At 38.1% G+C, this 27,922-nt stretch overlaps 2 protein-coding genes, 4 non-coding genes and 1 pseudogene across 8 annotated transcripts; 4 read left to right on the top strand and 3 right to left on the bottom strand.

The window, feature by feature from the left end:
- The first annotated feature begins 612 nt into the window (after positions 1-612).
- On the top strand, positions 613-774 carry LOC130224274 (U4 spliceosomal RNA; annotated as a pseudogene).
- Positions 775-1,428: 654 nt separating this feature from the next.
- trnas-gcu (transfer RNA serine (anticodon GCU)) lies at positions 1,429-1,510 on the bottom strand. The gene has a single exon. It is a non-coding gene; the product is annotated as a tRNA-Ser (tRNA).
- A 1,639-nt stretch (positions 1,511-3,149) lies between these two features.
- LOC130224221 (U4 spliceosomal RNA) lies at positions 3,150-3,289 on the top strand. The gene has a single exon (XR_008837289.1). It is a non-coding gene; the product is annotated as a U4 spliceosomal RNA (small nuclear RNA).
- Positions 3,290-3,929: 640 nt separating this feature from the next.
- On the bottom strand, positions 3,930-4,011 carry trnas-gcu (transfer RNA serine (anticodon GCU)). Its single transcript has one exon. It is a non-coding gene; the product is annotated as a tRNA-Ser (tRNA).
- Positions 4,012-4,188: 177 nt separating this feature from the next.
- On the bottom strand, positions 4,189-4,270 carry trnas-gcu (transfer RNA serine (anticodon GCU)). The gene has a single exon. It is a non-coding gene; the product is annotated as a tRNA-Ser (tRNA).
- Positions 4,271-16,826: 12,556 nt separating this feature from the next.
- LOC130222708 (ladderlectin-like) lies at positions 16,827-17,632 on the top strand. Its single transcript, XM_056455236.1, has 4 exons — positions 16,827-16,904; positions 16,989-17,111; positions 17,187-17,292; positions 17,452-17,632. The coding sequence occupies exons 1-4, from the start codon at positions 16,827-16,829 to the stop codon at positions 17,517-17,519; spliced, it is 375 nt and encodes a 124-aa protein (XP_056311211.1). The 3' UTR covers positions 17,520-17,632.
- Positions 17,633-19,083: 1,451 nt separating this feature from the next.
- LOC130222060 (uncharacterized) lies at positions 19,084-26,114 on the top strand. Of its 3 annotated transcripts, none has more exons than XM_056454685.1 (11): positions 19,084-19,223; positions 22,104-22,328; positions 22,442-22,612; positions 22,723-22,870; positions 22,973-23,130; positions 23,236-23,602; positions 23,678-23,770; positions 23,857-24,005; positions 24,081-24,287; positions 24,382-24,590; positions 24,671-26,114. In XM_056454685.1, exons 2-11 carry the CDS (start codon positions 22,120-22,122, stop codon positions 25,201-25,203), a joined length of 2,244 nt encoding a protein of 747 aa, XP_056310660.1. In that variant the 5' UTR covers positions 19,084-19,223; positions 22,104-22,119; the 3' UTR covers positions 25,204-26,114. The 3 variants fall into 3 exon arrangements, 2 of the variants coding, with proteins under 2 accessions (XP_056310660.1, XP_056310659.1); XR_008836351.1 differs by lacking the exon at positions 19,084-19,223 and having other exon boundaries at positions 21,806-22,328; positions 24,671-25,666; positions 25,902-26,114; XM_056454684.1 differs by lacking the exon at positions 19,084-19,223 and having other exon boundaries at positions 21,806-22,328.
- The last annotated feature ends 1,808 nt before the right edge of the window (positions 26,115-27,922 follow it).

Consider the following 27,922-nt stretch of genomic DNA (forward strand, 5'->3'; position numbering starts at 1 on the left):
TAAACACCTACTGCCAGCTAGCGTTTCGGAAGTGTATTGCAGAGCAACAGAAACAGTGCGCAGAAGTATAAGTGCACGGCTATGCGCAAGGCTTGCGCCGTGGATCACGCTGATCACTTTACACAGAAGTATAAACCAGGCTTTATTGTTCAACATTAACTGCAACATGTTTCTTCTGGTTTTGTTGGAGAGAAACTAGACAGAATGCCTGAGTCTAAAAACGGCAGCATCGCTGACCTTGGATTTCTGTCAAAATATGGTTTCAGTGCCCTTGCATTCTTCATTACCTTACCCCAATCCCTGTACAGCCCAATAAACACATCCCAATCTCATCCCTTTTCTCTGCCGTTCAGCGTTGTGACTCCGCCCCCTTTACCAGATTACCCACAATTCTCTTCTCCCAGATTCACATAAGTAGTGTATACTTTTCTTTTAAGTAAAAATGAAACAATGTATAAGTAATTATTTTTGGACAAATCAATACCCTGTTCTGCTGACACAGCATGCACTCATTGATGCCAGAGGGCTGATTGCTGGCAGTTTAAAGTTTGATGCCACCTTGTCGTTGCATGTCCAGATTGGTACACAGAAGAGTTCATAGCTGTTCCAGCTATTCTTTCGCAGAGGCAATATCGTAGCCTATGAGGTCTATCCGAGATGTGACCATTGCTGGTTGAAAACTTTACCCAATACCTCACTGAGATGACTTGAAAAACTGTCAGCTCTGGCAATTTTTGTCAGCCTTTTAGCAGACTTAATGTTCTGTTGAAAAGGATAGCTGTGCTTCTGTTTCATTAACATGTTGCTACTTTCGTTGAGCTCCTAAACATGCAGCAGGCTGGATTAACCTGTACCATAACATTCTTCAGAATGCAAGCAGAGTGCGTGTAAGAAACCTTCCATGGAAGCACCAGGCTCTCTAAAATGCAAAAGCAATTGAACGACGAGAATGGGATTTGAACCCACACAGGCGGAGCACAGTGGATTTGCCGTCCATCCCTGCCGGAGGCTGGATTAACTTTTACCATAACATCCTTCAAAACGCTAGGAGGGTGCGAGTAAAACACCTTCCACGGAAGCACCGGGCTCTCTCAAACACCAGAGCAAATGAGCGACGAGGATGGGATTCAAACCCACACATGCAGTGCAAAATGGATTAGAAGTGCATCACCTTAACTTCTCGGCCACCTCATCAGCAGAATCAATTAGCAGTCCATCGCCTTAACCACTCGGCCACCTTGTCACATATGTTCTCGCTTTCCTGATGGAGGCTGGACTGTGGCACATATGTGTATATGTATGTTTTTGCAACTATTTTGCAAAAATATTCGGTAAGATGACATTCAATTTTGCCATAACATGCTTCGAAGCACGAAGATGGTGCGAGTAAGATAACTTCCCCGGAAGCACCGGGCTCCCTTAAATGAACGACGAGGATGGGATTCGAACCCACACGAGCAGAGCACAATGGATTAGCAGTCCATCGCCTTAACCACTCGGCCACCTCGTCACATACGTTCCCATTTTACTGATGGAGGTTGGACTGTGGCACTTATGTGTACGTGTATGTTTTTGCAGCTATTTTCGTTAAGATGACACTCAATTTTGCCATAACATGCTTCGAAGCACGAAGAGGGTGCAAGTAAGTTACCTTCCACGTAAACACCGGGCTCTCTTAAACGAATGACCAGGCTGGAATTCAACTCACACATGCAAAGCAAAACGGATTAGCAGTCCATCGCCTTGACCACTCAGCCACCTCGCCACGCATATAGGTGCTCTCCTAATGGAGACTGGTCTATGGCATATACGTATGTTTTTGCAGCTATTTTCGCTAAGTATTACATACAATTTTGCCATAAACATCCTTTAAGACGCTGAGAGGTGCAAGTAAGAAACCTTAGACAGAAGCAGTTGCCTCTCTCAAAACAGTGAAACTATGAGGATGGGATTTAAACCAGAACTTGCAGAGTACAACATACTAACCTAAGCACTCGGCCACCTCGTCACGTGTAAGCACAGCGTTGTGCTAGAGAAAGGATTAACTTTTGGGACTCGAATGGATGTTCTTACAGAAAAGATGAAGATAAAGGTTGTCATAAGGAGCTTTATCAGTAGCTCTGATCAGTGCCCCAGAGTTAGGGCTGATTTATACCTCGGCGTCAAGCTCACGCGTATGCAACGGCGCAGCCTACACGTAGTTGCATAGCACCTCGCTGTGGCCGTCGGCGACATTGACGCGCACCTCTCAAAAAATGTAACGCGTACGCGTAGCTCTGCGATTGGTCGACTTGGTAGCGCTGACGAGTGTGGGCGGAGGTGAGAGCCTCACGAGCGTGAAGTGTGGAGTCCCATGAAAAAAAAAAAAGTGTGGAGTCCCATGAAGGAGCTCCGCATGGAGACTGTTGTTTTGTGTTTACCTTTTAATTAAAGTTGTTGCACGTCCACTGGTTCCTGCCTCAAAATGAGCGAATTTGAGCCACATGCACATTAAGGAAGCGTTCAAAAAAAAAAAAACACCAGCGAAGAAACTCAACACAGAGAAACATAAACACCTACTGCCAGCTAGCGTTTCGGAAGTGTATTGCAGAGCAACAGAAACAGTGCGCAGAAGTATAAGGCTTGCGTTTCACGCGCAAGGCTTGCGCCGTGGATCACGCTGATCACTTGACACAGAAGTATAAACCAGGCTTTATTGTTCAACATTAACTGCAACATGTTTCTTCTGGTTTTGTTCGAGAGAAACTAGACAGAATGCCTGAGTCTAAAAACGGCAGCATAGCTGACCTTGGATTTCTGTCAAAATATGGTTTCAGTGCTCTTGCATTCTTCATTACCTTACCCCAATCCCTGTACAGCCCAATAAATACATCCCAATCTCATCCCTTTTCTCTGCCGTTCAGCGTTGTGACTCCGCCCCCTTTACCAGATTACCCACAATTCTCTTCTCCCAGATTCACATAATCAGTGTATACTTTTCTTAAGTAAAAATGAAACAATGTATAGTAATTATTTTTGGACAAATCAATACCCTGTTCTGCTGACACAGCATGCACTCATTGTGCCAGAGGGCTGATTGCTGGCAGTTTAAAGTTTGATGCCACCTTGTCGTTGTATGTCCAGATTGGTACACAGAAGAGTTCATAGCTATTCTTTCGCAGAGGCAATATCGTAGCCTATGAGGTCTATCCGAGGTGTGATCATTGCTGGTTGAAAACTTTACCCATACCTTGCTGAGATGACTTGAAATACAGTCAGCTCTGGCAATTTTTGTCAGCCTTTTAGTAGGCTTAATGTTCTGTTGAAAAGGATAGCTGTGCTTCTGTTTCACTAACATGTTGCAACTTTCGTTGAGCTCCTAAACATGCAGCAGGCTGGATTAACCTGTACCATAACATTCTTCAAATGCAAGCAGAGTGCGTGTAAGAAACCTTCCATGGAAGCACCAGGCTCTCTAAAATGCAAAAGCAATTGAACGACGAGAATGGGATTTGAACCCACACAGGCGGAGCACAGTGGATTTGCCGTCCATCCCTGCCGGAGGCTGGATTAACTTTTACCATAACATCCTTCAAAACGCTAGGAGGGTGCGAGTAAAACACCTTCCACGGAAGCACCGGGCTCTCTCAAACACCAGAGCAAATGAGCGACGAGGATGGGATTCAAACCCACACATCCAGTGCAAAATGGATTAGAAGTGCATCACCTTAACTACTCGGCCACCTCATCAGCACAATCGATTAGCAGTCCATCACCCTAACCACTCGGCCACCTTGTCACATATGTTCTTGCTTTCCTGATGGAGGCTGGACTGTGGCACATATGTGTATACGTAAGATGACATTCAATTTTGCCATAACGTGCTTCGAAGCATGAAGATGGTGCGAGTAAGATAACTTCCCCGGAAGCACCGGGCTTCCTTAAATGAACGACGAGGATGGGATTCGAACCCATGCATGCAGAGCACAATGGATTAGCAGTCCATCGCCTTAACCACTCGGCCACCTTGTCATGCATGTAGCCACTTTCTGATGGGGCTGGACTTTGGCATATATGTACGTAGTTGCAGCTACTTTTCATACAGATGACATTAAATTTTGCAGCAACATCCTTCAAAACGCTAAGAGGGAATGAGTAATACACCTTCCACTGAATTACCGGGATCTCTCAAATGCCAAAGCATTTGAGCGATGAGGATGGGATTCGAACCCACGCGTGCAGAGCACAATGGATTAGCAGTCCATCGCCTTAACCATTAGGCCACCTCGTCAAATATGTTGCTACTTTACTGATGGAGGCTGGACTGTGGCACATATGTGTACGTGTATGTTTTTGCAACTATTTTCGTGAAGATGACACTCAATTTTGGCATAACATGCTTCGAAGCACAAAGAGGGTGCAAGTAAGTTACACTGTAAAAAAAATTCTGTAAAATTTCCGGAAAAATACTGGCAGCTATGGTTGCCAGAACTTTTTTGTAAAAAATACAGAATTTTTCTTTTTTTACAGAAAAATGTATTTTTAACAAGAGAAAATTGTATTCATTAACTGATACAATGATCATTTACATACCTTTGAGTTAATTATTTATATTCGCAGAAAGCAACTACGTTTTAATTGGCATTTACTGGCAATAAAATCAACATTTTAAATGTCTAAGTAATATATCTGAGCATATTGAGAACCATCGTACATCAGTTCACTACAAAAACTTTTTAAATAAAGTCATTTAATGCATTATTGTGTTCATGTGTGATTAATTAACAAACAGACTTTCACAGCATTAGTAACTACAGTTACCTTTAAACAAAAGAAGATGCAGCATAACATCAGATTCTCTGAGTTCATCTTGGACTTGCACACAGATGCTACTATCCTCCACAATGGTGAAACAAAAATGTTTTACAGTATTTTGCTGTTGTTTTTCCTGATTTTACAAAAAAATACTGGCAGCTGTGGTTGCCAGTAATCTACTGTTTTTAACATTTTACATTCGTAAATTTAGTTTACAGAATTTCTGTTAAAAATACATTCCACAGTCTGTATTTTTCATCGAACAATTTAACCCCTCAAATCCCAGAGCAAAATCTTCACTAGTGTCCTCACTACAGAGGGTTGAACACTCAGACAGTGATGTTAATGAGATAAATACGTGTCTAATTAAAGGAGGATTAATAATTATTGATGAACAAGTGTTAACAAGCAGAATCACTGAAGGAAAGAAAAACAAGACCAAATAACACAAATTACAGCCAAAATCAAAGATGAAATCAACTGAATAAAACTCTAAATAAAAATAATAATTAATAAAAATAATTACACAATAAAACTTTTATTTCTCAAGAGCTCAGCAGAGATCATTAAACAACTCCACAAACATCAGGAGCTTCACTTATTACTGACCTCTGACTATATGTCTGTCACATGAACAAAAGCTCTTAATGAAATTTCTGTCGTTCATTTGAAGTCACCATGATGGAAGACAGAGTCTGTTTTAGTCTGGATCTTCAACTTCTTGATTCAAAATAGGTTTTACTTTGGTTGCAATAATTAATAGTGATAATCACGCTAATTGCATAACATGAAAAGCCCAAACATACATAAAATTAAGTGTGATGAGGTTAACTATCATGTCAAAGTCACCCATGCATTCTTGTTGAATATCATCTTTAGTGTGAGAATTGAATACAATACATAACTGAAACCACTGAGACTTCAGCAATCAATGACAGATTAACAGGTCTAAATACACCAGCCATTATGAGAACGTTTGAACTATGGCAGAACTCGAAAACACAGATGTCAACAATTAGTCTTTGAATATCAATAATGGTGACTAACAAAAAAAAAAAATATTTATTTACACCCCAAATATTGAAACATTACACCCCAAAAACAAAATAAATTAAAGAAAGAAATGTTAAGAGCATAACGCTGCATAATTAATTCATGCTGCAATGCATGCTGGGAGTTTTTTTGTGCTATGCTGGCACCCAGCATGCATTGCAGCATGAATGAATTAAGCAGCTTTTTTTTTTTCAGCAACCATGGTTGAGGTTCATATCCTGATTCTTGATGTCTGTGTGTCTTAGAAAAGTTACTAAAGCACTCTAGGTTTTCTGAATGAAACTCTAATGATTAATTTCATCATAATGGTTTGTTGACCTTTCTGGAAGCTGTACTACTGTCCAAACATGACATAAATTAATTACAATTAGTTCCAACATTTTGTTGTGACTTGTTATAATCAATTCTGTAATAAGCACATAAAAGACTTCATGTCTTGTCTTGCTGTAACTGATGAGTTTCAGAAAGTCAGTTATAACAGCCAGAGAAACATTTTTCAGCCGTCAAAATGTTTAAGAGCTCAACTAATGCAGCCTCTGATCTCCATGATGGTGAGGTCAAATCAAACATTTTCAATAAAAATATAAACCTCTGTTAATTATCAAATATTCTTGCAGATATGAGAGAATTGAAGTCAAACTGTAATCAGTGAAGCTGCTAATGCTGTTATTTAATATAGTTGTTTAATCCTCTGTTTTAATTCAGTTGGTTTGGTTGTGGCGGTGTCTGTAGTTTGATTTCTGGTTGTGTGCTGCAGGTGTTCATCAATTCACTTATTTGTGGTCATTCACTCTGTCTAGTGGACTAAACTAATTGACTAATTTAGGGACTAGTGAATCAGGGTGTATGGTGAGATTTCAGACACTCTGATTAGTTTCTCGAAAACAAAGGTTAGATCTGTTACAGTTATTTACCGTATTTTGCACTGAAATGAGCTGTTAGTCATTTAACAGGTTTTCACTGTAGATTGTACAGATTTTTACTGTTAAAATCACAGACATTTTTACAGTGTATATAAATAACTTCTAATAAATCTGATTTTCCTCTACTCAGGATGGACAGTGCTTGTGGACTGATGGATCTGGGTTTAGTTATACCAACTGGTGCTCAGGAGAGCCTAGTAAGGGGAACGAGAACTGCTTGGAGATCAGTTGGACATGTGAGTGAGAGTGTATGTGTGTGTTTGGTCATTTTAGTGGTCTAACTTCACACAGTAACTTGAAATGCTTCATCTTGTCAAAGGATTAAAGTTGATATTATACATGTACAAACATGCATGATCACCGCTGATACCGCTTAGTTTCTTTTTCTTTCTTCCCAACATCAAAGCGTTGCTGGAACAATCAAGGCTGTTCGACCTCGATGGGCTATTTGTGTGCTAAAAAACTGTGATTGAATGCAGTCATCCTGTTACAGTTTTCCAGTACTGCTCACTTTTCCAGTGTCTTTACAATGTTGTTGTATATGTATGACTTCACTTGAATCCTAATACATTCTCTTCATCACACCTCCAATCAATAAAAGCTAACTTGATTGTATATGCTGTGGTAAATGTGGTAGTAATAAGATTTGTTGGATTCTAAGCAGTGGTGGCTGGTGAGCAATGTTCTTTGTGTGTCTGTGGTTTTTATATATATATATATATATATATATATATAATATATATATATATATATATATATATATATATTAAAGCAATGAGTTTCTAAAAAAAATTAATGTTTAAACAACTTTTATACCTAAGGTATTTTAGAGCTCTGATCCCTAATCGAGTACATTTTAATATTAAATCACCCTTTTACATGAACAAATATGTAATTTGATTTCTTAAATGATATTTAATAAACAGATTCATTTAAAAATGGTTAAAACTGTTCAAAATTGTTTATTACGATGACCAAAAGAGCGTAACATGCTGCAATTTAAGAAAACGTGCAATTACAAAAACACCAGCAAATTAAGAAAAGATCTTCATCAGTTTGACAGCACATGTACTGCGAATTGTCCCAACGTAAACACATTTTTAAACATGCTGTATTGTCATACAATTCAAAAGAAGTGTTGCATTTTCTCACAATGCAGACATATTACAAAAACGAGTTGCATTTTCTCACAACACAATGCAAATATTTCAAGGAGACCCTAAAATGTGACGGACCCGGCAATTTAGGTTATGGTTATTTAGGCTAAAAATACTAAATACACAGGAATTGGATATTAAAATAAACAAACAAAAAACTCACCTTTCAAAGATCATCTACAACTTTACTGAGGAATAGTCATGGCACAGTGGCGTCGCTCACATTTTTGGGTCCCCTTGAAACGTTTCCGTTGTGTTCTGTTCTTTTTGTGTTGTGAGAAAATGCAGCACGTTTTATTAATTTGTTTGCGTTGTGGGAAAATGCAGTGAAGTTTTCATGTGCGTTGTGAGGATTTGCAGCATGTGTGCTGTTAAATGGATAAAAATCTTTAATAATTTACTGGTGTTTTTTGTAATTGCACGTGTTGATTTAAATTGAGCACGTTAAGATCTCTCAGCCACCGTAGTTTTTAATCCACTGATTAATCAAAACATCAAACATATTAAATAAAGATTTTACAATAGCATTTGCTGAAATGCTTTTATTCTTCTTTTTTTTTACATTTTAAAACAGTGATTTTTTTTTACACATTTTAATGTGATTAACATGTTTGAATTATTAAATTGATCAGTATTTTTCATTTTATTTTTAAGTGTCACTTTTGGTCCACCATAATTTTATGATAGCTTAAATATGTATCTAGATATTTAGTTTTTATTCAGATATGTCTTTATTTACATGTCTTATCCACATTCTCCCATTTATGAATAGTGTTGATTTATTTGAAATTCTGTATCATCAGGGTTTACTTATCAAGGCAAGTATAAAAGCAGATGTCACAGTTTGGGACTTGTTGAAAGCTACGGTCACACTGGGCTTTGTGTGTGCGAAATTCTGTCGTGCGGTGCTGCGAAAAGGGGCGGGATTAAACAAGATGATTAGACATTAAAAAAGCCAGCGATTGCTCCATGTTTTACATTTCTGCCCAGAGAGGTCGTGTTTTGATCCTCGATTGGTCTCACGCAGTCAAGTGATGCGATTTCGCAGGTTAGAGTTCACCAAGCTTGAACTTTGCACCGCAGCAACATGCGAAACTTGACGCATGACCCCGCGTTTCCGGTCTGACGCATTCACGTGCGTATGAATGGAAGTCTATGGGAGGAAAAGTCAAGTGTGACCGCAGCTTTAGTGTTTTCTGCGTTTGTTTCTGCATTTTTCCCTCTTTGTTCCAGTTCCTGCCACTAATTTCCTTCACCTGTGTCAAAGGATAGTTCAATCTGTATCACCTGTATTAGTTCATCAGTGAGTGTATTTGAGTTCCTCAACACCCTTTAGTTTTTGTCTGGTTTGGTTTTCTTCAGGTTTCTGTTGTTATTTACTGTCTCTGTGTTTGGTTTCGTGAATGTTTACTTTATTAGACGTTTAATGTTTTTGCCTTGGTTATTTTGTTTGTTTGTCTGTGTACTCACTTTATGACAGCAGGGCTGATTGAGCAACTTCACAAACTCTTCAGAAATTATTAAATCGGAACACTGAGGTGATTTAGGCATCATGAGCTATTGAACCACTCTAATATTCTGAATTTTTCCCTTTACTTTAGTTCAAACACTGAATTTTCCTGTTTATTATTTCTCAGGTTCATGATGGTGACTCTGAGTAGTCTTCTGCTGCTTTTCATTTTCTCCATGGGGAATGCTGCAGGTAACCAGTGAACTTGTCAACTCTTGGTAATGCTTACCAATGCTTGGTAGGGTTACTGGTCTGAGAATATGAGTACTAATCCACATGAGGTGATCTCTCATTAGGCAGAAAATTGGTTTTGGTCTGATGGATCTCCATTTGGTTATACCAACTGGTGTTCAGGAGAGCCTAACAACAAGAATACAGAGCACTGCTTGGAGATCAACTGGACAGGTAAGAGGGCTTTTTTTTTATTATTATTATTATATATTTTTTAATTAATCTATAAAATTGTCTTTATTCCCCTTCCTCAGCGAACCACTGCTGGAATAATACACCTTGTTCAAGTACACAAGGCTATATTTGTGCCAGAAAACTGTGAGTTGATACCTGTGGTGTGCAGCCATAATTGGGCTAAATTCAGATTCTATTCTCATCAGCTCTGAACTGCTTCAATAAATTAAATCGATGTAATCATCTCTTGTGGTGTATGTGTGTAAAACATGGTTAATTTTTAGGGTGTGGTTATCAGAATATTCAATTCACCTTTATTTGTATAGCGCTTATACAATGTAGATTGTGTCAAAGCAGCTTCACATAAAAGGTCACCAGTAAATAGGAACAGGTGTAGTTCAGTTTTGTTAGTGTTTAAGTTCAGTTCAGTTAGCTCAGTTCAGTGTGGGTTAATAATCACTACTGAGAGTCCAAATACTGAAGAGCAAATCCATCGATGCGCAGCTTCTACAGATCCTGAGCCATGCAAGCCAGTGGCGACAGCGGAGAGGGGAAAAAATTCACTAAAGGCGGAAGTGAAGAAAAAAAACCTTGAGAGAAACCAGACTCAGTTGGGCACGACCATTTTAATTTCTCCGTGGCCAAACGTCTTGTTGCAGAGCTGCAGTCTCAGTGGCGGAGGCTGGAAGCTGGCCTCAGCGAAGACTCGTCTGTCTCTGGAGCGTCACAGGAAACAGTCTTCATGTTCTCCACTCTTCCATGACCATCGCAGTAGTTGTTCAGGATTCGGCCAGGCAGCGTCCAGGATATGGAAAACCTTGGGATCATCTCGTCGTTGTCTGGATCGAATCAATGACTCTGCATAGTACTGGAGGCCTCGGGAAGAGTATCCCCAGGTGGAAATGGAGAATAAGAAAATAATTAGCGTAGCTGATGTTCACAGTGTATATCAGCAAGATGCATAACCTGTGTGGAAGCCCCCTAAGTGGTGCACTAAGTGTATGCTTACCGAACAGATAGGTCTTTAATCTAGTTTTGAATTGGGAGAGTGTGTCTGAGCCTCGGACGTTATCAGGAAGGCTATTCCAGAGTTTAGGAGCTATAAATGAGAAGGCTCGACCTCCTTTACTCGACTTTGCTATTCTAGTACTACCAGAAGCCCTGAGTTTGAGATCTTAAAGAGCGAGTTGGATTGTAGCGAGACAGAAGATTGGTTAGATAAAACAGGAGCTAGATTATTTTAAAGCTTTATATTTAAGAAGCAATATTTTAAATTCAATACGAAACTTAACAGGCAGAGCCGTGTAAGGAGGATAAAATTGGGGTGATGTGATCAAATTTTCTAGGACCTGGTAAGAACTCTGGCAGCTGCATTTTGTACTAATTGAAGTTGTTAATAGAGGATGCTGGGCAGCCAGCAAAACAGTTGCCTTACAGTAGTTCCAGCTAGAAGTCATAAAAGCATGGACTAGCTTTTCTGCATCTGAGATGGATAGTATACTTCGTTAACTTAGCGATATTTCTCAGATGAAAGAAAGCAGTTTTTGTAACATGGGAAATATGATTTTTAAAAGTTAAATTGCTTGTCTAATATGACTACCCAGATCTTTTATAGTAGAGCTAACGCTAACTTTGTATCCCTTTAATTGTAGGTCGAGTTGTGAGATCTGCTGTGTACAGGATTTAGGCCCAATAAGTAATAATTCTGGTTTTGTTCGAGTTTAAGAGAAGATAATTGTGGTCATCCAGTCTTTAACATCTTTAATACACTCAGTTAGCTTGGACAGATTAGACGTCTCGTCAGGTTTAGTTGAAATATATAATTGAGTATCATCTGCATAGCAGTGAAAGCTGATCCCATGTCTTCTAATAATGTCTCCCAGGGTAGGCATGTATATTGTAAACAGTAAAGGCCCTAAAAACTGATCCTTGAGGCACCCCGTATTTACTGGGCTGATTTTGTGAAGGCTGTCCATTTAATACTATTACATGTCATCCAAGGTGCTGGTAGTCCGGTGGACACACAGATGAAAATCTGTTTGAGCAGCCCTGCATTGTGGATGTAATATGGGAGAAAGTGACACAATGGCTTTAGACTTAAGATATATGTTTTGCACCAGGTGTTGCTGGAGATACAGATTAAGTGTTCATATTGTGCTATTTGAAATACTATCTGTTTTTTTTTTTTTTTTTTTTTTCTTTCTTTAACCCTTTCTAATAAGTGTAGGAGAATACTCTAATGCTGTGTTCATACCAGGCGCAGATTAATCGCACCTATATACGCGTGTAAATTAGAAACATGAACCCTTGAGTTTACTCCTCATTTGTGCATGAAATTCTCTTCAGAACAGCTGTGGATTCGCATCATGGGCATGGCTTCTGTCTGCCTAGTGACTATAGCTTTGTTGCTAAATGGCTAACATGGATTTTGAGAAAATAAGTGTTTATGTGCCTTTTTTTTTTTTTTTTTTTTTTTTTTAATATAAATGAAGGCTGAAAAACAGCGTAGGGCTGTGTCTCAGTCCACTAGATCCTTTCAGAGGTGCATCCAGCTCTGTGAGCTCAAACTCCTCCAGATACTTAATCTGAATAATGGAGGCTTTCAGAAGTGCTTCTGACTGAGATGAGCCCAGTTTGATGAACTTTGTCGGCATCGGCTGGAAGACCTTCCCCGGGACACTAACAACAGGCAGTATGTCACAATCACACCCCCTCAAGAGCAAGCTCCTGATTGGTTAATGCAGCACGAATGTTCGCCGAAGTATAGATATTTATTTTTTTTTAAACTCCAGCATATTGCGTGTTAAGCTATGGTCACACTAGGCTTTGTCTGTGCGAAATTTCTGTTGTATGGTGCTGCGAAAGGGGCGGGATTAAACAAGGTCAGAGTTCACCAAGCTTGAACTTTGCACGCCAGCAACATGCGAAACTTGACGCATGACCTTGTGTTTCCGGTCTGATGCATTCACGTGCGTATGAATGGAAGTCTATGGGAAGAAAAGACAAGTGTTGACCGCAGCTTTTAAGCGCTTCCAACGTGCAAAATCCTCCATTTACACCGTATGCAATTCACATCATTTGTGTCACGCGTATCGTGCCGCTGGATGTCTATTCGTTGCATTGCATTGACTTAACATTTAAATTACTCCCGATTTGACGCGCGTTCCACATCTAGTGTGAACACTGCATAAAAGAGTTCTCACCCTCAAGTTGCTTTTCTAGAAAAGGCTTCATGCAAGGGCAACATACGACTGAAAGCAACCATAGACATCACGCAATGCCTTTTTGATTTGTCAGGATCCCTGCGTTTCTAGATCAGAACGGTATCTGATCTCTTCTCTGGCCTCTCCTTACAAATGATCAATTTAAAAAGCTTATCTGCTATCGATTTATAAAATGCAAACTTCATGCATGTCTGTGCCTCCTCAACCCATTCATCGATGGCCAAACCTGATTTTTTGCCATTTAAGTTTTGGGCACCGTCGATCATCCTGGCATGAAAACAAATGTGTAACACCACATGGTGGAGGTGTAACCGCTGGAACCGTAGAAGTGTTACGGAGGGCAGCATCAGGGCCAAGCAATCCAACAGGTTGCCTGAGCCTGCTGCAGCCAATAGTATCTGGATGCACTCTTTATGATGCAAGCTGAGATTGCATCACTCAGCGACGCAATATCAGACATTATGCACTCAAATGGAGGGTAGTAATGTCACTATAAGGGTTAGGTGAGCTCTTTAAAAGCATTGGATGCAGCGCAGTTTGCACTGCACAGAGGTCTGCAGCCACGCACTGTCAACTGAACTACCAAATTTTGCCAATTCTTGTAATTAATCATCAATTATTGTAAAGAGGGGAAAACCACTTACCCTAGGAAGGAGAGGGACTACTAAATGGAACTATTCAAAAGACCATACACTGCTGTCCTGTTTTCCAAAAAGAAACTGAAAAAAAAAACAATCTACATTTCTATGCCTCGAGATCAGTTTGCAGATGAAGAACCTCTGTTTAAGTTTAAAAAATTAATAAATAAAAAATAATTTCATATGACATGACCATTTAATTGCTGATCTACAATGTAATTCTAGTTTTTTGTGCCCTAAATAATATATACTAGCAGATGACTGCCTTAATGCTCTTAAGTTACACTGCAATTCAGGTAAATCAAATGCTTGCGTGGCACTGACATGGTGTTTTAATGTTTGTTAGGTGTGCACAACTCTCGTAAATCCAGCCTTGGTGATGTCATAATACCATTGCTATGCGAACATTATTATTATATTTTAATTATTAATATTTCTTTCTATTTATTATTTTTTGACATGAAACGGATTACAGGTTTTCAGCTTTCTGAAATGTGTCGTGTTTAACAAAACAGAAACTCCTAAAGTTTGGAACCGCTTGAGGTAGTTCAACCCTTTTTTTTTTTTTTTTTTTTTTTTTTTTGAGAAAAGCAGTAGGCCTGCACCAAGCTCTATTAGGATGGGTTTAAGTCCTCCTAATTAATGAATTTATTCTTGCTTCCTAAAAAAAATTCCTCCCCTAAAATAATGGTTCATACCACTGTCAATGCATGATCATATTTAAGGGGATGTGGTCTGGGGCCTGGAAGTCGATAGCCTAATCCAATAGACACTAGGGCTCAGTTTCACAGACAAGGCATAGCTTAAGCCAGGGGTAAGCCTTAGTGAAATTAATGTTTTTAAGCAGCTTTCATAAAATTACTGACAAAAACACATTACTGTGCATCTTGGCCAAAACAATTACCGGTTTGTATTTTAAGATATTTCACTGCAAGTTATCTTTCAGTAAAGACAACTCAAGTTTATTCTAGACTAGCCCTAATCCTTGTCTGTGATACTGGGTCCATGTGTGTTCAAAACCCTTTTCTTGTAAAAAGACTTGTAAATGCATAAAACCCAAAAGTAAGTCAATTTAGATGCAGGGTTGGAATTAAGCTGTTCGGGGCTGCGGCCCTTCAGGAACTGAGTTTGCCACCTCTGAATTAAGGTATCTTCAATTACCGAATGTCAGATTCTAATCATAATTTTAAAAAGTTTGAATAATAAATGAGATGTTATATGAATTTTTATTTTCATTCTACTGAACTCAGATCCCTGAAATATACTGTCTGACCCCTTAATGGACATTGTCTACTCTACATGGCTTATAACATCCCTCAAAGAACCCTCAGGTTGATTTTCCTCCAGACCTGTTTGTATTAATTTCTGCTGAGTCTGGTGACTGTTTCCACACGTTGCTGGATTGGTGGTCATGATGGTGAACCGGTAGGCAGAAGATTTATTTGTTTGTCAAGACTTTAATGTAATGCTCTAAATGTGTGTATGAAGCAGACTAACAAGGGGACTGAGAACTACTTGCAGATAACTGACCTGTGAGAGTGCAATATTTATTTATTTATTTGTTTCAGGAATTATTTACAGTTGTTAAGTTTATCCCAGTAACATGAAATGCCTCATTTGTCCCAAAAGAATGTAACTTAACTTTTCTCTCTCTTTCTTTCTGTCCTACAGCAAAGCGTTGCTGGAACGATCAGGGCTGTTTAACCTCAATGGGATATTTGTTTGGTAAAAAACTGAGCTCAAATGCAGTCGTTCTGCTTCAGTTACATTGATCTGTACTCCATTTATTTGTACCAATTACAATCTTTACAAAAATGATATTCTGAAATTAAACCTTCGCTGAATATCTTAATAAAATTTTATTGGGCTTTTTTAGGTCAGTTTAAAACAATACTAAAAATACTTTAAAAATTTTAACTGTGGTGGGGAAAATGAATACTATATACACGTCTCGTAAACAAATAATGCAACATGCAAATGTTCACTTCATTACCAATGTGCTTCAGGACCTGCAGTCATTGCCATTTGTATTTTCATTATTATTATATGTAATATATACATTTAAAATAAACCAAACTTCAGTGTGCAAAGGATCATGGATGTCTGAAGTGTCCATTAGTTTTACCCTTCAAAATTTCAAAGGGTCCAGTTTTGAGCACTTCGGTAGGACTCAACAAGGTGCTCATTTTTGTTTTTACTTCAGAGTCAAATTAAATCAAATCAAAATCACTTTTACTGTCACATCATCAGCAGTACGTGTGCTATGATGAGTGAAAAGCTTAGATGCTGGCTCCAGACAGTACAAATACAGACGGTGCAAATACAACGACAATGCAAAATACAGACAGTGTGCAAATACAACGACAGTGCAAAATACAGACAGTGCAAATACAACAGCGTACTCCCAAAAAAAACAGGACAATGTAAAATTGACAGCGATATGTACAATGAATATGTGTGCTCTTCAGAGGGCCATTTATATCTCGTTTGGAACACACCGGAAGTTTCCCTTTGTTTCAGTTCCTGCCACTAATTTCCTTCACCTGTGTCGAGGCTTAGTTCAATCTGAATCACCTGTATTATTAATCAGTGAGTGTATTTGAGTTCCTCAGCACCCTTTTTTTTTGTACTCAAGTGTTTTTGTCTGGTCTGAATTACACTGAAGGCAACAATCTGAACACCAAGGTGATTTTGTTAATTTTCTTAAATAATCACAGCTGTTGAACAATTTTTATTACTAAGGGTTTTCCTCTTAACATTAATTCAGACACTGAACCTTTGTTACTTTCAGGTCATGATGCTGGGAAGATTTCTGCTGCTTTTTATTGTTCTGCATGGGGAATGCAGCAGGTAACCAATCAATTTGTCAAAACCCTCATAATTGGTGTATTTATCAGACATAATTATTTAAAAGAATTAAAAAATGTGAAGGCTGACTTAAGTTTTTCGCCCTGAAGCATCTTTATTTGCCACTTATTTGGTTTTACAGAATGTACTTTTGTACTGAGTTTCTTTTAGTTAAATCAATCAGAAAGAGCTTTGACAGACAAGTTAATTTTAAGTAATTTTTCTGGGATTATCACGATGGCCGTATTTGTATGCTGTATAGGCCAAGATGAGAAATGCCCCTGTGGATGGAAAATTCTGGATCTCGATGCTTTAAGTTTTTCTCCACGTCTGTTAACTGGAACACAGCAGAGGTAATGTGTTAGAGGCCATTTTATAATTCTTACAAACTTTTGGCAATTAAGTGATTATAAACAAACAACCTGTGTCTCCTTCAGAAAAACTGTCAAAGTCTTGGTGCGAATCTTGCTTCGGTGCATAAGAAAGCAGACAATATTTTTCTGCTGAGTTTGGTTCCTGCTTCCACGCGCTGCTGGATTGGTGGTCATGGTGGTGAACAAGTAGGCATAAGCCTTAATATATTTTTTTTTCTTTTTTTAAATAACTTCTAATAAATCAGATTTTCCTCTACTCAGGATGGACAGTGGTTGTGGACTGATGGATCTAGGTTTAGTTATACCAACTGGTGCTCAGGAGAGCCTAGTAAGGGGAACGAGAACTGCTTGGAGATCAATTGGACATGTGAGTGGTCATTTTAGAGGTTTAACTTTTTTATAAAGAAACGGGAGGGGCCTCATTTTATAAAAAGATTGAAGCTGTCGTTGTATGTATATGTGCATTCATTTCCACTGCTGATCTCAATTCAATTTTATTTATTTTTTTTTTCTTTCTATCCTACAGCAAAGCGTTGCTGGAACAATCTGGGCTGTTCAACCGCATTGGGCTATTTGTGTGCTAAAAAACTGTGATTGAATGCAGTCATCCTGTTACAGTTGCCTGTACTGCTCACTTTACAGTGTTGAGAATAACTTCAACTGAATATCCTAATACCTTCTCTGTATCCCCAATAAAACCAAAGTAAACTGTAGGCTGTTGTAAATTGTTATTTGTATGAGTGTTAAGATTTGATGGTTTAAGCAAAGTTGGCTGGTGAGAAGTGTTCAGGATCGAGCTGTGTTGCTTTTAATTTGATAACGCAATGCAGTTAATAAGGAATGTGTGACTATATATTTGTTTATTCTGATTACTCTATTATAAATATTTTAATAAATCACCTCTTAACTTAATATACTTCATATTTTGAATTGTTTGTTTTGAACAGAATTTGACATGTGTAAACGTACTATTTTAAAACTGTTCAAGTTTATTTTAATACACTACTCAGAAAGGATGAACAAAGTAATAGCTCGTTAGTAATTTTTTATTTTATTTTATTTTTTTATTTTTTTTATTTGGACCGCATAGTGGAGGTCACAGACAGGAAAGTATTGAGAGGGAAAGGGTTGGCAAAGGACCTCGAGCTGGGAATCAAATTCTGGTTGCTATGAGTACCAGGGTGCTATATGTCAGCACACTTAATCACTAGGCTATTGGCGCTGACCAGTATAAGTTACATTGCATCAACATGCCAACTAATTCTCATTAGATTATAGGCAGACTGTTAGGTTAGGGTTAGTACAAGTTGGCATGTACCTGCAAAGTTACCTCCATAGTCATTTAAATGTCTGTTGAAGGAGCAGTATTAACAGATTAAGCAGACAGTCTACTAATACTCAAATGGACCATCAAAATAACGTGTTATCCAATAATTATTTACACATTTAAGTGTGATTTTTACTTTTGTTTGATTACATTTTAAATTTTATTTTTAAGTGTCACTCCTGGCTCTCTGTACTTTACACAAAACCTTTTTTTATTTATTTATTTTTTTATATTTAACCAGATATTTCATTTTTACAGACTTGTAGTATCCCCCAGTGATGCGTTTTTTTTTTTTTTTTTTTTTTCTCCCCCGCAGGTCAGAGTTCATAAAGCTTGAACTTTGCACCGCAGCAAACTGCGACACTTAAGGCATCACCCTGCGTTTCCGGTCTGACGCATGCGTATGAATGGAAGGCTATGGGGTTAAAAGCCCAGCATAACTGTAAAGTCAAGTCGCGGATTTGCACTTCATATTAATCAATGCATTAAGCTCTCTGTACTTCATTTTCAGAATATTTATGTTATAATGTTTTTGTTTTGTTTTTTCCAGTGATGTAGGTCTTTTGTACCGCTCCGTGTTGCAATTATAACAATTTTTTTTTTTTTCTTTTAATGATAAACATGCCTTGCGATGTTGATTGTTCCCAGTTTTGCGATGTAAACTTTTTTTCCACAATAAAAAAAGAAAAAAAATGTATCAATGCATTAAGGAATTAGGCGGAACTATCAAAACTGAAAGTATTCGGCGGAGGCAATTGGCTGACGGAGCTTGCCGAGGAGATACGGAAAGTGCCGAGTCAACGCGGAAGACGGAAAACTCACATGGCAGATGCACGCCGACAAGCGCTGAAAGCTGGAGAACGCCATCGCTGCATTAATAAACACTCACGATTGCACGCATAAATTTTAAAGCTGCAGTGAGTGAGAAAGGGGAAGCATATCAGCACTTGGTCATCTCAGGGACACTGATGGTATGAGAAATGACTTTTTCTAATTACAAAGGGTCGTCATAGAGGTAAAGTTGGTTTTATATTGGGATATTTAGAGATTCTCCCTAATAATTTAGTTTCATAAAAGTATTATTTGCAAACTCTAAATAGAGAAATCATATTAGCAGCCAATAACTATCAAAGTACAACATTGTTCACAGTCAAATAAACCGTGTTAATGTTGTTTTCAAGTCATACTTGCATGCTAATTTCGATAGAATATTCAAAGTAACATGGTAAACAATATATAGACTTCTAAATGAACGAATGTGCGAATATAAAACCAACTTTACCTCTATAGGACCGTCCTATGCATCGCCTTATCCATAATTATGTGCAATATAAAACATAACTGCTATTTTGTTGCACTGTAGTTGATTATTTTGTGCATTATAGTATTTTGTGCACAATATTCAGTTAATTATACTGTTCATTTGTTTAAATAGTTCTTGTAAAGTGAAATGCTTGCATTAATACTGGAAATATTACTTGAATATGCTAATTATCGGACACAGACAAAGTTTGTAAAGTAAATGTCTTTATTTACATTATATTGTGTTCTGTTTAAGCCAGTATTGGTAATAATGTATATTTTATATATTTTGTTCCTTTTCTAAGGTTATCAACCTATTGCAACTACTACTGTTACACCGCTACAGTGTTGTATTATTGGACAAACTAAATGCTTGTCAAATCTGACAAACTTGAAAATACAAATGCTGAAACAGCTTTGGAGTTGTTCCCTGTGTCCCCTGTTATTGGCTGAAGCTCTTTCGAGTTAGAAGCAGATACTGATGTGTGAAACCCATAATGACTCGACAATGACTGCAGCTTAGACCGGAAACAGTGGGAAAGATTGATTGGTTAAAGAATTTTGATTTAATTGATGATTTGATTTGTAAATATTCCAAGAAGCAATTACTCCCAATGCTGTATGTCTGGGATATATGAGAAAATGGTGCCAGGTTATTATTATTAAAGATATACTGAAGTTGTTTGATTCCCTTATCTGCCCGTGTGTGAAAGTTCAGTGGCTACTTGTTAGCTAGGAAATGAGGATTATTCCAGATTGGGGCGTATTTAAATGGTGTGAGTGGGGAATTTGTGACCTGATGGAATTTGCTAGAGTTGGGGTCAAGTCCACCTTTGTCGAGTCCAAGTCAAGACCAAGTCCTTAACCAGTCGAGTCCGAGTCCAAAAGGGGTCGAATTGGACTTAAGTCCGAGTCCTTAACATCCGAGTCGAGTCCGGCCGAGTCCACACAGTCATAAAACTCACTCATTAATTTTCTTTTGGCTTAGTCCCTTATTTATCAGGGGTCGCCACAGTGGAATGAACGACCAACTAGTCCAGCATATGTTTTACGCAGCGGATGCTCTTCCAGCCGCAACCCATTCACTCTCATTCATAGACACACTCACAAATCTTGGACATTTTAGTAAACTCAATTCCCCTAAAGCGCATGTGTTTGGACTGTGGCGGAAACCCAGGCCAACACGGGAAGAACATGCAAATTCTACACAGAAACACTCCTGGCCCAGTCGGGACTTGAACCAGTGACCTTCTTGCTGTGAGGCAACAATGCTAAGCACTGAGCCAGGTGCCACCAAAGTAAAAAAAAATTGAAAATAATAGTAATAAAAATAATAAATCAAATAAAAATTTCAATTAACAATTAAACTGTTAAATTAATATTTTAAACTTTTGATATATTTTACAAAATGCCTTGTTGAAAATAGGAGAATATATGTAGAACTTTTATTATTTTACAAGACCCACACATCTGACATTATTCTCATGCCACTTTCTCACATTTCTTCTGTTTAAATTACGCTTACATTACCAAGTCAACAATTTATTTTAATAACATTAATTCCAGAGAACTCTGTTATCAGCCCCAGTGAATGAAACCATATTCATGCCGACTGACCCAGATCTGCACAGAACATAAAGGTTCAGCAAAAAGAGACCATTCGGCTTCGCTTTTGTCTTAACAGGGAATTAACAGTCAGAAGAAATTTGTTCCAAATAAACAGAGTGAATAAATAGTGGGGGCGATTGGGTGCGAAATAAAACCCAGCGGGAATAAGACTGAAAAAACTGTCCAGTGCAGATTTCTAGGCTGATGATCTGGGTCTGCCTGTTAGTGATAGCCTAAACAGGGGTTCTCAACATCTATATTAAAAGGTCCAAATCTGAATTTTTATTAAGGTCAAAGGCATGAAACAATTGATATTACATAACTTGTTTTTATAAACATTGATAAGATGCATCACAGGCAGCACGGAGGAAACAAATCATTTGGCATACAGAAAAACAATCATGCACATATTACTCCAGATTTACTCTGAAGAGGGATGACACCATTGTCATCATATGATCTAGACTCTTAACCATTCAACTTTATTAATAATCATAAGACATAAGAAAGGATATGTGTTCCTCTATCCTGGAGCAGACATCTACCAGAAAATCAAATATTCTATTTTATTTATTGTATCTATAGCCAAACTAAGTATAAATCAACTTTAAATGTGTTACAAGTCTCTTTTTTTATTTGAATTTCAAGACCCTAACACATACTCTTATGGATAAACAATTTTATTGACAAGCTTTTTATTTTTTCATTTAATTGTCTTATTTAAAATTACACACACACACACACACACAAATATATATAAAACCATATAATCGATTATTACTGAAAATTATATTTTTATTTTAGGTTTTATCTTTAAATAAAAAAGCTCATTCCTTTGTTCCTGTACCTGGAGTTGGGGTGGGCTGCAGTAAACCCCAAACCTTCACAAAGCTGCTCTTGGTCTTTTCATTCTATAACATGTTGTTTTATTATCCACACAGATCCTTTCACAGCAGCATGTTTTTCCTCTGCCCTGTGTGCAAAAAGGCTCCTCACTCTCTTCCTGGGCATCTCAGGAAGGTGTGTATGAGGAACAGCACAAAGACAGAGATCCAGGCTGTCGTCATAGAGGCCAAGAAGGAGTTGTCTGAATTCTGCCACAGAGGACGTTTCTGGGAGTTTGGAGAAATTCGTGACATATTGGACTCTACTAATCCTCTAGACAGGTTTGTAACTTCTATGATTTGATGTATCTGGCTTCAAATCAAACATCTACACATTAATAATTCTGCATTTTTGGTATTGTTTATTTGACCTTATTTTATGTTCCTTGTTTTAGGATGATTGCGGAGATGCAGTCAAGGGGGTTGGTCATTAATAACTTACCTTCACTCCTCCCGGAACCAGCTCAATTGACTACATCTTCTGTGTCTCAAAGCTCTGGAGAAGGTCCAGTTGAGCCTCCAAATGAGCCCTTATCTGACGAGAGCTCTGGAGAGTACTATCAGAGGTACAGTTTCACATCGGCATTCCCAAAAATTAAATGTACACTGTGGATAGGATTTCTCTTTCATGTACAGAGTCGTTTTGATCACCTGCTGTTTATTGTTTTTATTTCAGCACTGTTGGACCGAAGTGGACCTCTTCCGTGAGGGTGGAAATGGTCAAAAAAGGCTTTTACAATAAGCACTCCATTGACCACCCCCTTCTAGCAGGATTTAATAAGGACCTGCACATTGACCTAGGACATAAAAACAGCAAACAAGTAGTAAGTTAATTAAATGAGTGAAGGTATACATGCAAAAAAATGTACATGCAGGTCTTGTTTTATGCAGTAGAGTTTATTTAATTGTGAAATGTGTCATTTCAGGTGGAAACAGTGTCCAGGTTCTTACATTACATGGACCCCACTGAGCCAAACTTGATGTTTGTTTGTCAGGTGGAGAAAGTGCGAGAGTACTTTAACATCTTGTCAGATACAAAGCTCTCAAAATGGACAGTGTTCAACTACTGGAAGAGTCTCAAGAGGTCGGTAATGTGGAACAACCACAAGTTTGCCATGTACGTGTTAACTAATAATGTCAGCTGTGCTGTGTTCTGACTGTAACAACCTAATTTTGATCTCTTTTCAAGGTTCATGAAATACATTATTACCTCCACAGACATTCGCCACAACAATCCATCTCTGTTCCAGGACTGTGAGAGTTTTTTGGATGTGCTGTATGAAATAGAGAGTGCTATGTCCAAAAAAGTGAGCATGGAGGTCACAGGGAAAAAATCAGAGCTTGGGAATGGCAAAGAAATTTTGCCAAAGGACTGCCTTGCTGTTTTGGAGGCTGCATTCAAAGATTTCCAGGCCGTGATATGCAAAATGCAGGATCCAGGAGCCATCACAGGGGACTGTTTGACTAAAAATGAACGGCTGCTCGTCCTGTACTACCTGGAGGCTATTATCATGCTGAAGCTACTTCAGCGACCTGGTGTAGTGACACAGATGACTGTAAGTGTTTGTTTTTCCCTCCCTTCTCTTCTTTCGTCCTATGCTTCATCAATGTGCAAAACTGTCTGTTTGCAGGTTGAGGATTGGGAGGGGAGAAGCCGGATAGAGAATGGTGTCTGTGTTGCAGTGAAGGAGCACAAAGTATTGTTGTCACATGAACAGGAACTTGTAAGTTTATATTGTACTTTAAATCATAACAGCAATAAATATATTGTGGTAAAGTCATACTTATTTTTGTCCTTTTCTCTAACTAGTGGTTTGACTTGTACTTCAATGAGGTGCGGCCAGCAATGCTACAAGAAAACCGCACCGGCGACGATGTGGCAGTTGATTCATTTTTTGTATCAAGTAGTGGGAGATCGATTTATAACCCCTCCAATGACTTAAAAAGACTACATGACAAGTAAGCAACATTACACCTGTCTTTAACTCTACGTGTTCATCCATCCAATTTTTGCATTCTTACGTTGCCTTTAAGATACAGTCTCCCCAGTGTGACCTTTGGTGATGCCCAGAGAGTGTTTGAGGCAGCAGCACAAAACCTGAAGTCAGAAGTGGAGAGAAATGTGTTGGCACGGCTGTTTGGGCACATGCCAGAAACAGCTGAAAGGAACAACATGAGGAAAACGTCTTCAGATGCATTTCTGGCTCTAAGTGTGCTAGATCAGCTTGCTGGAAAAACACGGTAAGAATCTAACAACAATGATCCTTATTCTTAAATTTGCAACCCACAGCCTTGTCTTTCCTTCCTTTAATATTTATTTTTTGTGATCTTATAGACAAAGGTCCAGTAGAGCTTCCAGCCATGAGACAAGGGTGGACGAAGAGACAGCCTACAAAACTCTTGAGCAGTTCTGTCCAGTGACTCTGGAGGGGCCTCCTCCAAAAAGGGCACGCAGGAATGAGCTGTGTGGCTCAGAACATGAGAAGTACTGCTATGACCGCTGGCGTAACGAGCAGCTGAAGCTGCGTGAACAGCATGCTCTTGGTGAGTATACAGATGATTAATGACACAAACAGTGAAATTGAGTGAGAATAGCCAAATACTGATGTGTTTTGTGTTTCTAGAACATTTTGCTGGACAGCAGCCATCAGAGTCCAAAATAAACCGCTGGATGGACAAACAAGGGTGGACGTCAAATGTCCCACAGGCTTCAGTGGTTCTGAAGCAGTGGAAGCCTGTTGCCAGGTTGGACTCGGTCATCGACAGCAGCTTTGTGCATAAAATGATTTTGTCTCAACGCTGGAAAGGACTGACTGTCAGACCCGTCCCTGACAAGGGTGATGGTGTTTTCACCAAAAGACCCTTTCAAATTGGGGAGGTTGTCTGTGAATACCACGGCCAGCTGGTTAGCCATGAAGATGGGATGGCAATTGTTTCGACCAGCGGCATTAGACCTGGACATTTGTTTTTTTATAAGAACAAGCAACATGAAGCCATGTGCATTGACGCACATGAAGAAAGTTGCCAGTGCCATCCCATGAAGTTCAATTACGGACGCCTGATACGTCACTCCAGCAAAGAGCCAATATCCGGCCCAGGCTGTATGTCCTTAATGATAGAGACATCATTCTCTTCATTGCCACAAAAGACATTTTGAGTGATGAGGAGTTACTCTATAATTATGGCTCAAAGAGGAGATCTTTTGCCGGGAAAGGGCTGGAATTGGACTGGATGTGAAAGAACATCTTTCCATCCCCCATTCTCACTCACTTCTAACATGTCCAACTCCAAGTTTCCACCTGTGGCCATATTCTCTCCTCACTCTCTGGATTCTGGACAACCATCCCTGCTCTTCTCACCCTGAAGGATTCTTCCTGCAATGTCAAGCACCAACACTGCTCTCTAAATAGAGACTTGGTTGTAATAGGCTGAATTAGTGGGTCTTACAAACCATTCACCTTTACTTCCAGAGAACTGTATTTTCTCTTGCTGACTTGTCTTTTTTCACTCTTTTTTTTCTCATAAGTTTCCTTTATGCAATAGTGAGAGTGTGAGTAGGCTACTCCATATTCTCTCCTCTCTCTCTGGATTCTTTGCAACACATGTGGAATTACAGCCTGGTAAGTATGCTGAAGCTGCTCGTAACCCTACCTCCCACGAACCCTTAATTTCAACCACAAAAAAAGCCATGGACCTCACTGCCGAGAATTAACCAGGCATGTTAATTCTTTAAGCAAGCTATAGTATATTCATCCTAGGATTCACCACCATTTTTAATTTAAGACATTACCTATGTTGTCTCTATGTTGTTTGATTAATGTTCAGATTTTGTTCATTTTTCTGTGGTATACACAGATACCAGAAAGAGGAACGTCTGGTTGCTGAATGGTCAAACTGTCAAGGCGACACCATATAAATCAAGAGGGTTGGGATTAGATAATGTGCGAAAGACAGTATAAAAGCATGAAGGAGAGCCTTAAAAAGAGTTGAACTGAGGTTACATCTCTTCTGCGCAGAACTTGTGCTCTCTAACTTCTTGCATTCAAAATAAAACTTCTTAATTTTCAACTCAGATCTCCGTCAATTTTTGAACATGCAATGGACCATTAGAGTCCTACAGTATGTACTGGAAGTTGTTTGTTTTCTTTAGTGTAGTTATTATTTGATATTACTATTATATATAGTCTTCCACTGTACTGTTATTTCACATTCATATTATGCTTTTTAAACTAAATAAAGGTGTAAACACAGACACAGTGTTTAGGATATATTTAACAATAATTCTAACTATTTATTTCATTTAAAAACAAGTAATCCTTTTAAAAAAACACTTATTTATTTAATACATAAAAAGGTTTTTCAGATAAATGCAACACTTTTCCCCTTCACCTGAAAAGTGTTTGATAGTTTAAATAAATAAGAAAAAAAGGAAAATGACCGGGAAAAACAACTCAATGATCAAATTCCAAATTTTCCATGTGATCAGCCGAGGACAAGAAAGAAGGAATCCACAAATATCCTGGAAAAAACACTGAAATAACAGGCTCTGTATGAGAGCTGCTCTTTGAAGAGAATAAGGCAGCTAGCCCAATTCAAAAGAGATAATATACAGTCAAATACAATAAGAATTTATTTTAGCAAAAGAGAAAAAAAAGTCAATATATTTGGGACAAAATTCAGTGTAAAATGTAAGACATTATTTATAAAGACAGACAGGCCTATAGAGTTATTTTTACAGTGTATGAACATGAATGGCAGCTGTTGTTTTTGATCTAACAGCAGCAAAACTGCATGCTGAGTTTGCGTCAGGATGATGATGATACATTTTTGTTTTTTTTTTCTTTTTTCAAAACAGTTTAGAACAAAACAGCAATAAAAACAAGCAAACATACAAACAGACATTTTTAAAGGAACATGGAAACAAAAAAGACATACAAGTGTCAAAGGTCACTGAATACAATCTTATTTACATTTATATTTATTGTTGATAAAATGTTGCTATATAAAATTTTGTTAAGGGTTACGTGTCAAAGATCAACAGGCTCCAAACATATATAAAATAAAAGCCCCACAATGAAATTAAAACAATACTTTTCTTCTCAACCATTTACCCCAGTATGCAGACATTTTATAGTCTTGTTGTCTCAAGGTAAATGTCAGTACTTCCATGTCATACACCTCTTTAACAATATCATACCATTCGCCTACAGATGGAGGATCTTCCTTGAGCCATTTCTTTGTAATGGCCTTTTTGCTAGTTGTTAGTAGTGTGTTTAGAAGATACACATCATTTTTTGGTATTTCTGCAGAGTAAATTCCCAGGTACAGTTTTAAAATTACATTCCAGATTCAATCCCATTATTACATTAATCTCTTTATTTAAATCTTGCCAATAGGTGTGTATAATACTACAGTGCCAAAACTGTGTGGAAATGATCTGCCAATACATTTCCACTTTTCTCCAGCATTGACCATTTTTTGATCTCTAGTTTGAAAGTATTTGATTTTAGGTGTTATAAAGAACCTGATTACATTTTTCCAAATAAATTCCCTTCATGAATCTGAATGAATTGTGACCATCTGTGTTTCCCAAATAGTTAATCATTCCTCATTTGGTATTTTTATATTGGCTTCCCTTTCCCATTTCTGCTTTATATACATTGGTGAGTGTTGGGGAACAATAGTCTGTTACGGAGGGGGAAGAGAGGGAGGAGAGGAAAAAAGAGAAGAAAAGGAGGAAAAAAAGAGAAAGAAGAGAAGAAAAAGGGGCGGAAGAGGAAAATATTTTTTTATTTCATTTTTAATAATTTATTTGTACTATTAATATTTGATTAATACTACATATTTTATTGTTTTTTTATATATAAATATATTTG

The sequence above is a fragment of the Danio aesculapii genome, chromosome 4 (assembly GCF_903798145.1).
Source record: "Danio aesculapii chromosome 4, fDanAes4.1, whole genome shotgun sequence".
Taxonomy (NCBI): domain Eukaryota; kingdom Metazoa; phylum Chordata; class Actinopteri; order Cypriniformes; family Danionidae; genus Danio; species Danio aesculapii.